At 44.3% G+C, this 14,598-nt stretch overlaps 1 protein-coding gene across 3 annotated transcripts in view; it reads right to left on the bottom strand.

Annotated features, from left to right (window-relative positions):
• Nucleotides 1–14,598, bottom strand: part of LOC119187621 (ornithine decarboxylase) — a 109,607-nt gene that overhangs the window by 50,230 nt on the left and 44,779 nt on the right. For all 3 annotated transcript variants that reach the window (XM_075878498.1, XM_037435710.2, XM_075878497.1), the window contains one exon: nucleotides 2,952–3,048. In XM_075878498.1, coding sequence (XP_075734613.1) covers nucleotides 2,952–3,048 — 97 coding nt within the window. The remainder of the gene's footprint in view (nucleotides 1–2,951; nucleotides 3,049–14,598) is intronic.

The following is a 14,598-nucleotide window of genomic DNA, read 5'->3' as shown; positions in this document are numbered from 1 at the left end:
TTACCTTTTCATGGGAAAAATTTGGTTCTTCATTTTCACAGGTCAGTAAATCGCTGTGGCGTAGTAAAAATCAGGCATAAAGATACCCGTGTCACACGAAGCTGGTGCATGACGATCTTTTCAAAATCGAATTCCGATCTGCCTCCATTCAAGAGGAAAAAGAAAAAAAAAGTGCTCGAGGTCGTCACGCGCCCTGACTGAGGGGCGCATCTTCTTGACCCCTGTCGTCCGCCTCCCTGCGTAGCTCTTGGCATGCTCGCTGGCACGAAATGCAAAAGCGCTTGAAACATGTGACGAATCTCGGTAGCTCCGCTCGCACTTGAGGAATTCTAAACAACTTGCGGCAGTAGATCCTCGATACAATAAGCTCTTTTTATGGACCCAGTTGACGATTACCAGGAAAAGTGTTACAGGGGCCCTATGAGGCGATGTGTTGACCGTCCATTCCTTCTTTACCACTCTCCCCTAAAGGCACATTAACACTTGGGCTTTGAAGGGTGCTGAAATTGGTAAAACTCACAATAACTCAGCCCTCTTCGAAAGCTTTAGCGGCCGCGGAACAGCGTGGTAAGCACGATGAGAAAAAAAAAAGATTGATAGTGGTGCATTCTTATTCGAGAAGCGAAAAGGCAACGAGAACGCCAGAGCAACCACAGAACCGAGTCCGCGCGCGTCGAAAACGTTCACATTTGTTCAGCTGCTGCTGCACGCCACCCCCATCACTTTCGCTACCGTATTTACGCGCACATTGTGCGCCCTGGCATGATTTGCACACCCCTAAAATTTTGCCAGTTTTTAAAAAAGAAAATGGCAGCATATCCACGGAGTGAATGATGGAGAGTGGGGCGAAGCATTCGTCCGTCCATGCGTCCGTCTGTGTGACCGTCCATGCGTCTGTTTGTGCGCCCGTCCCTGCGTTCTTTCATGCATCCGCCCCTGCGTCCGTTCATGCGTCCATCCAAGCATCTGTTTGTGTGTCCGTTTGTTCATCTATTCAACACTCCAAGTCCCACCATCTCGCATCTTTTTATCATATATTCCCCATATAGAAGCACCGCCATCCAGCGGACATTCCAAGGACTAAACGAGAGGTGGCACACGCACACTTTCTTACGGCCTGCGCTTTGGGTCCACTTCCCACCTTTAACCACCTCGAGTTCATGGTATATTCTAGTTCACTGTATTCATGGCACTGCGACCAAACGCTCGCTAAACCTTTCGAAAAACCAAGGAGGTTACGCCCAGCGAGTATAACGTAGCAACCTTTCCCAGTCAGATAGGGCTCAATTTACATGCCAATGGCTGCTAATGAGAAATGAGAGACAGGAGAATTCGGCTTTTACTTTCTTACGGCTTGCGCTTCGTATCTACTTCTCATTTTTAACCACCTTGAGTTCATTCATGGTATATACAAGTTCATTGTATTCATGGCACTGCGGCTCAACGCTCGCTAAACCTTTCTAAAGCTAAGGAGGTTACACCCAGCGAGTATAATGTAGCATCCCTTTCTTGTCCGATAGTGCTCAATGTACATGCCAATGGCTGCTAATGGGGATCGCAGCGTGCGCGTTGACTAAAAGCCGAATGCTCATGTCTCTCATTTCCCATTAGCAGCCATTGGCATGTACATTGAGCACTATTTTTTATTGTTAAACAACGCACAGAAGAAATCTCTCACTGGCACCACCTTGGAGGTCAAGTGTTATACCTATTTCGGGTATGTGCCACTGGTGGTTACATACGAGGGACGCCCAAGCCACGCCATAAGGAGCTTCGCCCCTAAAAAATATCTACTCGCATATTTCGCGCTCCCCGACCCACCCGAGCCAGCTAGCCGCACTTTTAAACATTTCGATGCTTCGGCCGGGTGCGCACCTCGACGAGCAGACAAGCGCAGTCAAACAGACTGCGAGTGCAAAGTCCCTTCTTCCGAGGTTTTCCCCCGAACTAGGGTGCCTAGAATACCGCACCCGAACACAAACCCGTTGACGGGTCGCCGGAACTGCTCAAGCGCTTGCCTCCCCCTGTCTCCTAATCTCTATACCACCGCGGTAATGACGAGAATGCACGCTAGCGTCACAGCACGGACGACTTTCTGCATCGGAGGTGTGTCAAAGCCTGTCTCGCCAACTGTTCCCCTCGTTCTTTGCGTCCGCGCTGCAACGCGCGCTTCGTCAATTTGGAAGTTTAGGTTTCACCATCCGGCCGACGCGTTTTGACGGTTCCCTTGCGATGTGCTACAGTAAATATATATACAGCAAAATTGAAGCTCGCTCTTGTAAATTTCCCCAAAGAAGACAGGTAGCGCGACGCCGCAAAGCACTTCAATGGGATACTTCAACGTGACGACCAACGCGATCGGTGTGCGAGAAAGAAAGAGTGCGTGCTTGCTAATGCAAGTTTTCTGCCATTGAAGGAGGCCTTGTCAATTATGTGAGGATACTTAGTTCTTCCGGTATCGCCATGTCGTTGGATTTAGTTTCTCCCAGACTTGTTGAAAGAGCTTAAAGAAAATGGGGCGTTTGAACGCGCTCGATGGAACCGAAGACGATGCGTTTCGGGAGAACGGTGGCAGCGGCCGCCACGATGATTGCCAATCGCACTTCGCCATCAGTGATTCCCACAAGATCGCGCGTGACCAGATCAGAATAGTTAAAAGACGTGCTAATTCAATGAAAATTAACAAGTACAGTTCCTTTGTGGTCCAATTTATCTATTCTTTTTAAATGTACTTACGGCGCACGTTCGGACTGTGACACCATATTTAGTATGTTCTCGCGAAAGCCCTGCGTAATTTGCGGACCTCTTACTCGGGGTGCCAAAATCGCAAGAAAGTGCGCAAATTATGCGAGTAAATATGGTAGTTAGCGTACGTGCTTATTATTAGTACGTATAGCCTCGTAATGTTACGCATCTATGCAAGCTGCAGCTTTTCTTATATGAACACTTACCGTAGAACGGCGTCACATTAGGCATTTCGCTTCTCCACAAGTGTACTTTATACTCCAGGTCTCTCACGTCGCAGACGAAGAAGGCATCAGTGGTCACCTGAATAAGCGAGATTACATTATTAGTAAAAATAGAACATCTAACGCTGACAGGTGTATAAAGCTGCGCTCAAACTGCAGTCGCATTTGTCCTATAAATGTTGTATTGAGTAAGGTCAGTATCGTCCGTTTGCGTCTATAGCGACCACGTATTGCCTCACCGATCTTTTCGGTACGATATCCCTTCTACGGCGCGACAGTCACTTATGCGTTGCGTCATCGCTACGATTGTTTTAGCCTAGCAAAGCTCGCGTGTTTAGCCATAGCAATAGGCTGGTTGGGCTAAACGGGAGACGCGCTGAGAGCTCTTATTACCACACGTCGCGTTTGCCCTATAGCCTGGCAAACCAACTGCACAGACATACACACACACACACACGCACACACGCACACACGCGCACTGCGGGGGTTTCAAGACGTGCATGAAGACGTGGAATCTGAGGAGGCCGGATGCCCCGCGAATGAAAAGGGATAACCGAAACTGCTTGATCGTATACGTTGTAGTCGTATTATAGTTGTAAAAGAGAGAGTGAGATAAATAGAGAGGAAGGGCAGGGAGGTTAACCAAGCTTGGTCTCAACCACCAATGCTCGAAACGTTGAGTAATTTATGCTAAATAAAAGGCATGAGCACGGTCATTACGTTTCTTACGTTTACGCTTTGAGATCCTTACCGAGGATCCGTGCGTAGCGCACGTATAGTGTCAACATGGCTTGAAGCTCCGGACGTGCTGCACATAGCTTCAGCGTGAGGTAACCAACTTGTCTACCCCGGTCATAATGGCCGTGCTATATTTCTTTAACTCTTTCCGTGTGTAGTTTCCTTCATTTTACCTCATTCTCTAGCCCTTTACCTCTGCAGGATAGCAACATGTACATTTATCTCCCAGTTAACCTTCCCGCTTTCGGCATCTATCTATATCTGTCTTCACGAATAAATCTAACTGAGCTTCTAGTGGGAACTGCTTGAGATGGCTTAATATGGGCTAATGCAGCATATTTTAGTGTTTAAAAATGCTTGTTCGTGTCACTATAAAATAAAAGTAGTGAACAAACCATAGTTTGTATTTAACCAGAATAAAACAGTTGATTTAGGCATGCTACTGGACGTTTGCACGCCCAGCACCACGCATCTTTTGGAGCGCTGGCGCGTACCAGGTTTCCATGAAACTAACGGATATGTACTGGCATCGGTACAAAAAGTACATGAGTGAAAACCAAAAAGAATATTTTTTACTGACAGCAGGCTGTCAATGTTCTTTCAAAGCCTAGAATAAAATTATCGCTTTGAAACCATTATCGGGAGCACGTAAATGGTCCACCTTCGTTTCGTCTTCAGAGACAAAATGAACAGCAAAGCGTGCCTTGCCTGTTTGCACTGTCAGTTAGCGTTCATAATAACTAACATGTATTACGAAACAGACGTAAAACAGAGTTAACTGCGACCACGAGATCAAGAGCTTTGGATTTTAGGGCTTACTTTTGACGAACATGGTTTACACCCACACGTTAATTTTTTTATACCGCTACATACTGCGGTGAAGCTACTGACGCCAAGAAGGTTGGAGTTTCCATAATGGAATCTCGTTCGAGTAGAAGTGGAAAGAAGCGTCAACATTTGAATACGAGTACGGTCAGTGCTAATGTATGTACGTTCCACGTGAATACACAACATTTACACTGGCAATAAATGATCAGAATGGAATGACCAACCAAAAACTCACAAAAACCAACAAATATACATGTATAAAAACGATTCTGCTTGTCATCGCCGGAGAACGCGCAGAAGTCGATGCCTTCATCGATATCAGGGCTCAAGCGGTACCGAACACAAGTACAGCGGCTACCTTCTATAACTACACTGGGGCTACGTGAGCTATATATATAAATATATATATAGTTACAAAAAAAAGATGCTGGCAAGAAAACACAGAGTAGCGGACTGTAGACTAACCATCGAAAGAAAACTAACTGCGCACCAGCACATCATCAGTGGCCTCCAAAGAGCAGCGGCGTGTTTTCGCATCGTCACTATCAAAGAATCCAGGGTAAAAGTGACGTGATAAGTCAATGTTGTCCAATGCGTGTACGTGTGCTGAACATTATTTTGTCGCAATCACTATACTACAAATTTAGTGCTTTCATGAAGTACTACACGGAACACGGAGGTCAAATATTATCTTTCAGTTGTCTAAGAACGAGCATTAAAAAGAAAAAAAAAATGATAGTTCTTATGTTTTTTGGAAACATTGCGCTTAGTACGGCGCGTTTAGGCGGTGATTGTGTGTTCATGAAGGCAGAATTTTCAGAAAAAGCTTTATTTTTTTAGGAGAGGCGTGGTTGATGTTCTGGTCCTTTTGAAGTTTGCTGGAATCTATCTATCTATCTATCTATCTATCTATCTATCTATCTATCTATCTATCTATCTATCTATCTATCTATCTATCTATCTATCTATCTATCTATCTATCTATCTATCTATCTATCTATCTATCTATCTATCTATCTATCTATCTATCTATCTATCTATCTATCTATCTATCTATCTATCTATCTATCTATCTATCTATCTATCTATCTATCTATCTATCTATCTATCTATCTATCTTCATTTATTTACGGAGTTTTACGCCCACTGCAGAGGAAATACTCTCCTTTGTTCCGCTGATGAACTCGGTCCTGTCCTTGCTGGCGCCACCTTATACCCGCAAATTTCCTAATCTCATCTGCCCATCTAACTTTCTGTCTCCCCCTTGCCCTCTTGCCTTCTTTTGGATTCCAGTATGTGATCCTTATTGACCAGCGGTTATCTGGCCTTGGCGCTACGTGCCCTGCCTGGGACCATTTATTGTTCTTCATTTCGACTATGATGACCTTAACACCCGTTTGTACCCGGATATACAGTGCTCTCTTGTTGTCTCTCAAGGATACACCAATCAATTTCTTTTCATTGTCGCCCCGCCACGGTGGTCTAGTGGCTAAGGTACTCGGCTGCTGACCCGCAGGTCGCGGGTTCAAATCCCGGCTGTGGCGGCTGCATTTCCGATGGAGGCGGAAATGTTGTAGGCCCGTGTACTAAGATTTGGGTGCACGTTAAAGAACCCCAGGTGGTAAAAATTTCCGGATCCCTCCACTACGGCGTCTCTTATAATCATATGGTGGTTTTGGGACGTTAAACCCCACAAATCAATCAAATCAATCAATCTTTTCATTGTTAGCTGCATCTTCCTCAATTTAAGCTGAACCCTCTTTGCAATCCTCGAGGGTTCTGCTCTGTACCTACAGGTAAGAGTCAGATGTTAAATACCGTCCTCTTGATGGATAGTGGCAATCTGACATTCATGATTTGAGAATGCCAGCCAAATGTGCTCCACCCTGTTCTCATTCTTCTAGTTACTTCAACCTCATGGCTCGATTTTGCAGTCACTATTAGTCCTAAGTAGATGTAATATTTCAAAACTTAGTGCACAACTACTTTTCTCAAAGCGCTGTTATCTTCCGAGGTTGTTGTAGATTACGTTCGTTTTCTGCAGTTTAATTTTAAGACCTATTCTACTACTCTTCTCTTTTAATTGAGTAATCATTATTGCAATTCGTGCCCTGACTTTCTCCGTAATGCAATGTCATCGGCGAAGCGCAGTGTACTAAGGTACTCTCCATTAACTCGTATCTCTCTTTCTTCGAAGTCTAGGCCCCTGAAAACCTCCTGTAAGTACGCAGTAAATAGCTCTGAGAAGATCGTATCCCTTTGTCTTACACCCTTCTTTATTGCTATTATGTCACTTTCTTTATGGAGCACTATGTTGGTAGTTGACCCCCTGTAGATTCCGTCCGGGATATTCATATATGCTTCGTCGACGCCCTCATTCCGTAGTGTCTGGAACACTGCTGATGTTTCTACTGAATAAAATGCCTTCTCGTAATCTATGAAGGCTATGTATAGTGGCTGAGCGTATTCTAATCGCGTAGGGCTTAGAATACATATTTTAGGCTCGTGCTTACAATTTCATCAAATGTTTTGCTGATAGTAATTGATAGTAATGTCAATGAGCCTAGCCACTTCATTTAATTTGTGGCATTTTGGGACATTTTTGACATTTTTTGCCTACATAATATCTGCCTTGCCAATAAATAAAGCAGTTGATGGTAGTACTGTGTCCCGTATGTTATTCGTCCCATGATCTGTGCTGTTGGGTCACAAAGTATTGACATGAAGTGTATGCATATCTTTAAATCCACGAGAAGCTGTCCAGCCCCTATTCACGCCTCCGTAGTGGTTAGCTATTCAAAGTGAAGCCGAAGGACGAATAAATAGATTATATTAATTATTATGACCGGTACAGAGCTGGACGCAAAATTGTTGGGAAGCTAATCTAGTTGTAGCATTGGCAGCGCTACCTCGCGGTCACTTCCAGACCACAGTCCAGCTCATCATGCGGCCACATAAGAAGCGGCGGGACGCTCAGCTGACATTTCGTCTTCTAGGCGCAAACGTGCAGTAATGTTTTTGTCACCAACACACACACGCACACACACACACATGCACACGCGCACGCACGCACACGCGCACACATGCACACGCGCACGCACGCGCGCACACGCACACGCACACACACGCACGCGCACACGCGCACATGCACACACGCACACACGCGCACACACGTGCACACACGTGCACACGTGCTCACACACGCTCACACACACACACACACACACACACACACACACACACACACACACACACACACACACACACACACACACACACTCGCGCGCGCGCACGCGTGAAAGTAGGGCAACTGTACGAGGGGCTCGTTCCCTGTATTACACAACACTAATGAAATGTGCAATTGTACTAAGTAAAGCACAGAAAGCCTTATTTGTGATTTCTTAATTGTAATATAACTGTGACTTAAACTGAAAGAAATTAAAGTGGACAGCGCATTTAATGGCTCAGGTAGCACGGGATTGTTTACTTGCGAGGTTTCAGCTTCAAGCATTCTTGCACCACGACAGTTACCACATCGACACGACATGCAGACTGATCTCGGTACCGTCCCATACTGCGTGTTAAAAAAAGATGTGCATATAAAAAAAAAAGAAACGCCAGGCCTGTGTGGAAGGCGCAGCACAGTCACAGCGTAGGCTAGAAGAGCAGCCTTTCAGAGCGTTTTCTAAACACTCATGTGTAACTGCTGTAACCAGACTTGCTTGATACCTACTACAGCATTAATAATGAAAAATAGGGTAGTAGGCCAACATACGTAGTTGCTTTATGTTAGTTTCACAAGGATAACTTGCACTAACAGGGTGAAATAAATAGATGTATTCAAATTCACCATACCTCACTTTACGACCACTAAGCCCTGGTGTCCTATATATCGGGTATGGAGCCAGTTTTCTTGTATACTGACGGGATGCTCAAAAAAATATTTTCGTGTTCCTCAGGTTGTGGTAACTTGAAATCAACAATAAACAAAAATATCTGCCCGTTAAAAAAATACAGGGCTGAAAGGGTAAAGCAACTCGACCAAAAAATGCTGACTTTCAGCGCATGGAACTTTGCTCAGACTCATATAAACGGTTGTTTTTTGATCGGCTCACCACAAATGTGACACAACTATGCTAGAATCCAAAAAAAAAAAAAATACTGCTTTTACTTTTTCGCTTTAATCAGCGTTTTTCGCCTACTTCACACGCGCATGTTTTATCGTGGCGACCCCACTCGAACATCGGCGCACTTGCAATCGTGTCATCCTCCTGTACAAATAGAATTGTTCACAGTGTGGTGCGAGTGTCGTAGCAGCCATATCCTTTCTTGCACTTTTTGCACCCCGTACACGGTGATTCGATCCTCTAAATATTGTGCCCGTTAGATCAATTCAGAGTTTTCGTCGTCTTTTGTTGCTTTTATGCTGAACGTGCATCTTTAGAATGAACTTGATGGGTAGCTGTGCGGACTCGGTACTGAGCAATTAGAGGAAAGACTTGCGGAAACATGTATTTTGCTAAGTTACATTTTTAAAGGTGCTGAGAATTTCTTTTTACACTTGCTATGTCTGAAAACTGAGACAGCAGTGTTTGTGAATAAATAACGTTAAGACATGCTGTTATCACGGTAATTGCTTCGCCCTGTTGGGGAAACACGTTTTTTAAATTCAAAGGACAAGTTTCTGTCCCCAGCAACTCTATAATCATTATCCGTTCTCAGCCAACACCCTATTAGTACGCATTTTCGGGGGCCTGGTCTACAGGATGCCAACAGCTACTACAATAAACACCGGGATGAATAAGAAAAAAATAATTGCCAAGTTCCACTCAGGCGTGAAAAAAAATGCTTGTCTACAGAATGAGATGCGAGGAATTGAACCGGGCAACTATTTGGTATACCGTAAAGAAGATAAAAACTAGCGGAAAACACAAAATACTTTTAAAAGAAAACAGTGGAACTTGCTTGTTTTCTCCTAGTCCTTTGTGTTTCTCGTTGCTTTTTATAAATCTTCCACGAATATAATGAAGCTCGTTTAGGTAGGTGGAGGAGCCATTAGGTTCACAGCACGTAAATGCAGACTCGTGCTTTCAAGTGACCACTTGATACCAGAGAACAAGAGCATCTTTCTCAGGCACCTGCTGTAAAGTACAGGCGGAAAATGATGCGGCTGTATAACTGCCAGGTTAAACCCAGGAAGCAACATGATAGTCAATATTTCGCACTGTTCTCCGCGACGGGACTTCAACATGCACCACATATCGACCGCCTGACCAGGAAGGAGGTTTGCAGTGACCAGCTTGCAACATTGCCAGCAGCTGGAGGGTAGGAATATCTTGCAGAGGAGGAAAAAAGTATTGTGAACGAATGCCGAAACAACATACTCATTTTTCACTAATCCCGTAACTGGCCCGAAACGCACCGCGAGAACTTACTTGGGCCATCGAGAGTAAATTTCTTTACTACGCCAGTGAACACCGGTCGTGGTCCGTAGACTGAGCCCGAGCGAAGGGTTGTCACGTCTAACAAAATATATTGTTAGATAAGGTAGTACATACACATATACATACATACACATTCGGCTAGTCTGTTCACTACATAACTCTGACGATATTTGGGACAATGGGAGCAATTAAACCAATCGCGCTACAAAAGCGATCTCATGTATTGCAAAATATTTTGAACACTGGATGGTTTGAAATATTCACCAATAATTCCCAGTCCATAAGTTATGGGATTGTGTCCCAAACGTTGCTCTTCGAGGAAAGAACACACCCGTGGAAACTCCAGTGCTGATTGTTCTTGATCCCTCCAGGGTCACTCTGTTACGTGCTTTTTTAGGGGCTAAACTCTTTATAACGGCACCCGTTCGTCCTCAGTAGTATGTAACAAGTATAACATTTTGACCTCCAAGGTGGTGCCGGTGAGAGACTTCTTCTGTGCGTTGTTGAGCAATAAAAAATAGTGCTCAATGTACATGCCAATGGCTGCTAATGGGGAATGAGAGACATGAGCATTCGGCTTTCAGTCAACGCGCAGGCTGCGATCACCATTAGCAGCCATTGGCATGTACATTGAGCACTATCTGACAAGAAAGGGTTGCTACGTTATACTCGCTGGGTGTAACCTCCTTAGCTTTAGAAAGGTTTAGCGAGCGTTGAGCAGCAGTGCCATGAATACAATGAACTTGTATATACCATGAATGAACTCGAGGTGGTTAAAAATGGGAAGTGGATACGAAGCGCAAGCCGTAAGAAAGTAAGAGCCGAATTCTCCGCCTCTCATTTCCCATTAGCAGCCATTGGCATGCACATTGAGCACTATCTGACTGAAAAAGTTTGCTAAGTCATACTCGCTGGGCGTAACATCCTTGGTTTTCAAAAGGTTTAGCGAGCGTTCGGCCGCAGTGCCATGAATACAGTGAACTGGTATATACCATGAACTCGAGGTTGTTAAAGGTGGGAAGTGGAACCGAAGCGCAAGCCGTAAGAAAGTGTGCGTGTGCCACCTCTCGTTTAGTCCTTGGAATGTCCGCTGGATGGCGGTGCTTCTATATGGGGAATATATGATGAAAAGATGCGAGATGGTGGTGCTTGGAGTGTTGAATAGATTGACGAACGGACACATAGACAGATGCATGGATGGACACATGAACGGACGCGGGGGCGGCTGCATGGACGAACGCAGGGATGGACGCACGAACAGACGCACACACGGACGGGCTGATGGACTCATGGACGGTCACACTGACGGACGCATGGACGGACGGAAGCAAGAACGAATGGACGGACGAATTCTTCGCCCCACTCTCCATCATTCACTCCATGGATATGCTGCAATTTTTTTCTGCTGCTTCCCCACCGACCCTCCTGAATCTCCATCACCGCCCGCTTATATCAGGCCGCAGTCGCGTTTGAGAATATAACACCTCACTCACGTGGGTGCAGCACAGCGGAAGGCGGGGAACGCACCAGATCCTGATAGTATGTTTTACTGCGCAGACGAACGGGTCCCGGTGGCAGCCGCGCTGGCTTCTCGAATTCTCTCGATGCTACCCGGTGTTCGCTTTCACGGCTTGCGTTGTTTGTGTAGGAGTTGGAAGGATGTACGCTTGGAGAAGCAACCATTGCTGGCGCCTTGAATCGCGATGAGAGGTCAACCGGCGCCGGCTGACTGCTGAGGAGGTACAATGCGGAGGAGGTATGAATGTGTCAAGAAGTGGATTCGCCGCTTAAATGTGATGCATACTTGCACATCCTGGTCTGCGAAGGTAACTGCGCGAATAATTCGTATTGTTTACCTGTCTGGCTCAGTCCTGGATTTTATTTCTAAATGGTAAGGACTACCTTGTACGTACAATTACTAAAGAACTAAGTATTTACTATGTTGCATTTGCCCCCATTGAAAAGAAAAATGCCTGTACATCCGGGTGCTTCACACGCGCTTTGACGAAGCTCAACAGATCCTGGCAATGCGGCTAACAACAAGGGCGCACGTAGCTGGCTTGGTTCTGGCATCAACAAATCACCGTCTTTTATTTTCGTAGCGCTTTCGTAATTCTCTGGCACGACAATGTCACCTCGGTAAAAAGCGTGCACCTGCATAAAAACAAACCAACAGAAAAGAAAATGTACGTAGGAATGTATTGTTCCGCGTGAGTGGACCTCTGATAACAGCTGTAATGTCAAAAAAAAAGAAAAGAGGAGTTGCTTTAAAAGAAGCAGCTGTAGTGATCACCATTGACCGACATACTATTAGTAATAGATGCCCGGTACAAAACTGGGAAGGGAATGATATACTAAATTGAATATTTGTAAGTGTGATTCAAACGTCAAGGGTTTGTGACGTTAGAGTCACACTTGGCGCTACCGTGGTGGTTTAGTAGCTAAGGTAGTCCGCTGCTGACTTGCAGGTCTGACTCGCATTTTTGATGGAGGCGAAAGTGCTATAGGCCCGTGTGCTCAGATTTGGGTGCACGTTAAGCAACCCCAGGTGGTCGAAATTTCTGGAGCCCTTCACTACGGAGTCTCTCATAATCATATGGTGATATTGGGATGTTAAACGCCACATATAAATCATCTTATTACATTTTCCAGTAGCTTGTGCTCTCTCGATCGAGGGTTTGTCGACAATCAGCAGCCTCCGATATGAAAATCTGAACTTATATCAAAGGCGCTTGTAATTAAGACTTGACACATTTCATTGTTGCCTTTTATTGTGTCACGTATGACCATGGTTGTTGCCTCAGCAAGTTGCGCTGTTAAGCACCTGGGTAAAGGTCCTATTCTCATCAAGGAGGAATAAAAAAGCTACGAGAGAGTGATGCGCAATGCGATAGATGGAAAGACAAGTAGCAGGTCTGGCTCGCACTGGCCAAGTTTGGCCTGGCACTACTTTGGGGAGAGAGGAACCACCTGTTTTTTTACCTACCTTCATTGACACGCACTTTTCGATTATGCAAAACCGCGACTTGTTGGTAGCTGGACGTAAAGAAAAAAAAAACAACGATACCATCGTTCACAAAGTAGAGAGCCCAAGGAAGTATAGCTAAAAATGTATATATTTTTTTTGTAGGAGCGGGGCCAAAACTCCCAACTGATTTGTATATATAGTTGTATTTTGTTATTGTATATTGTGCATTCACTCCCCTGTAACAGCCGGCGAGGAATTACAGCACTCTAAATAAAAAAAGTAAATTTGTCTGGGAAGACAAAAACCAAATCCAGAAACCACAGCTAGTTCCGCCGATTAACCTCAAAATTGAAATTGAGGCCGTTAGCAAATTTTTTGATAAATCAAGCACATTAGTAGAGATCTGGAGTGTCCGATTTGTTTAATAATATCAGATAACACCCCAACCAACAAGATACTGTTCGAGTGGTTAATCAATGCAAGCTGAAAAAAGTGTTGCTAAAAACAGGGACAATTTTCTACCTTGTGAAAATTTTTTTTAACTGCTACTCATATCAGAACTCTATAACAGCTGTTATATAGCACGGCAGTATTTTCACGAACTGCCTAAGAGAAACACAGCACGTGTTACCAAAATGAACTGATCATTGTACAAATGAATGAACTTTTGCACATATTTTATCCATTGCGCCTGCGGTGTTGAATATAACAAATCATCGGCATAAACAATAAAAACGCTGTGTCTTGTAGGCTTGTAATTTGTTTAGTAATTCATAACCTGCTTTGAACTAGACACCACGGAATGATATAAAGCTTCTTTACGCGTTTCTGAAGGAACTGGGAGAAATGTAACAACCATGAAGCTTTTTCAGAAATTCTGAGTGGTATTCTTTCGTTATAAGGTTTTTACTATGAAAACCCACGAGAAGTACCTTACTATTTTCACATCAGACTACTTTTTCGATACCATTTTCATCTTCATTATTCAATTGGTAGGATAGACAACGTATTTCCAAAAGGAGGTTGCCAACATGGAAGTCCGAACCGGGTAACTTTTATGCTTGCGCTTCTCTTCTGCTGATTAAAAACGCGTTACCCTGTGTCCATATATTCCATGTATTGTAGTTATATTATTAAAAAACTTGAAAAAACTACCACTCACTATCTTTGGAGAATAAAATTTAGACGATTTTAGTATTTATTAGCCTGAATACTTATGTCCGGTCACACGAAGAACCGTGAACTCAGTTGAACTTTGCAAATGTAGTATTCCGTAAGAGGAGTTTTATCCCGTTGCATATTTAGCCGCATAACATGACTTCTGATTGTAGAAGGAAGTTTAAAGACGTTCATTAGACACTGCTGCATTTACATCTACAAGTGGAACGTCGTCCTGTCACGATATTTGAAACATTATGCATGGTACATATTTTTTTTTCAGAAAACCCACACGCTATAGTAAAAATAGTAAACGCTTGCCTTTGTTCTTACCTGAGCAACACGTAACTTCTAAGCGTAACGAAGCTGATCAGTATGTTGGCAACACTACATTTTTGTTTTGTAGCGTGTTCCAGAGCGTCACGGTGGCTGGCTGGGCACAATGCTATTTGTCAAGGTCCTTTCCGCTCTCTTCCCTAGATTCACGCATGCA

This window comes from Rhipicephalus microplus, chromosome X, assembly GCF_043290135.1.
Source record: "Rhipicephalus microplus isolate Deutch F79 chromosome X, USDA_Rmic, whole genome shotgun sequence".
Classification (NCBI taxonomy): Eukaryota; Metazoa; Arthropoda; class Arachnida; order Ixodida; family Ixodidae; genus Rhipicephalus; species Rhipicephalus microplus.
Note: the sequence above shows the minus strand (reverse complement) of the source record. Positions and strands in the feature narration are given on the sequence as shown.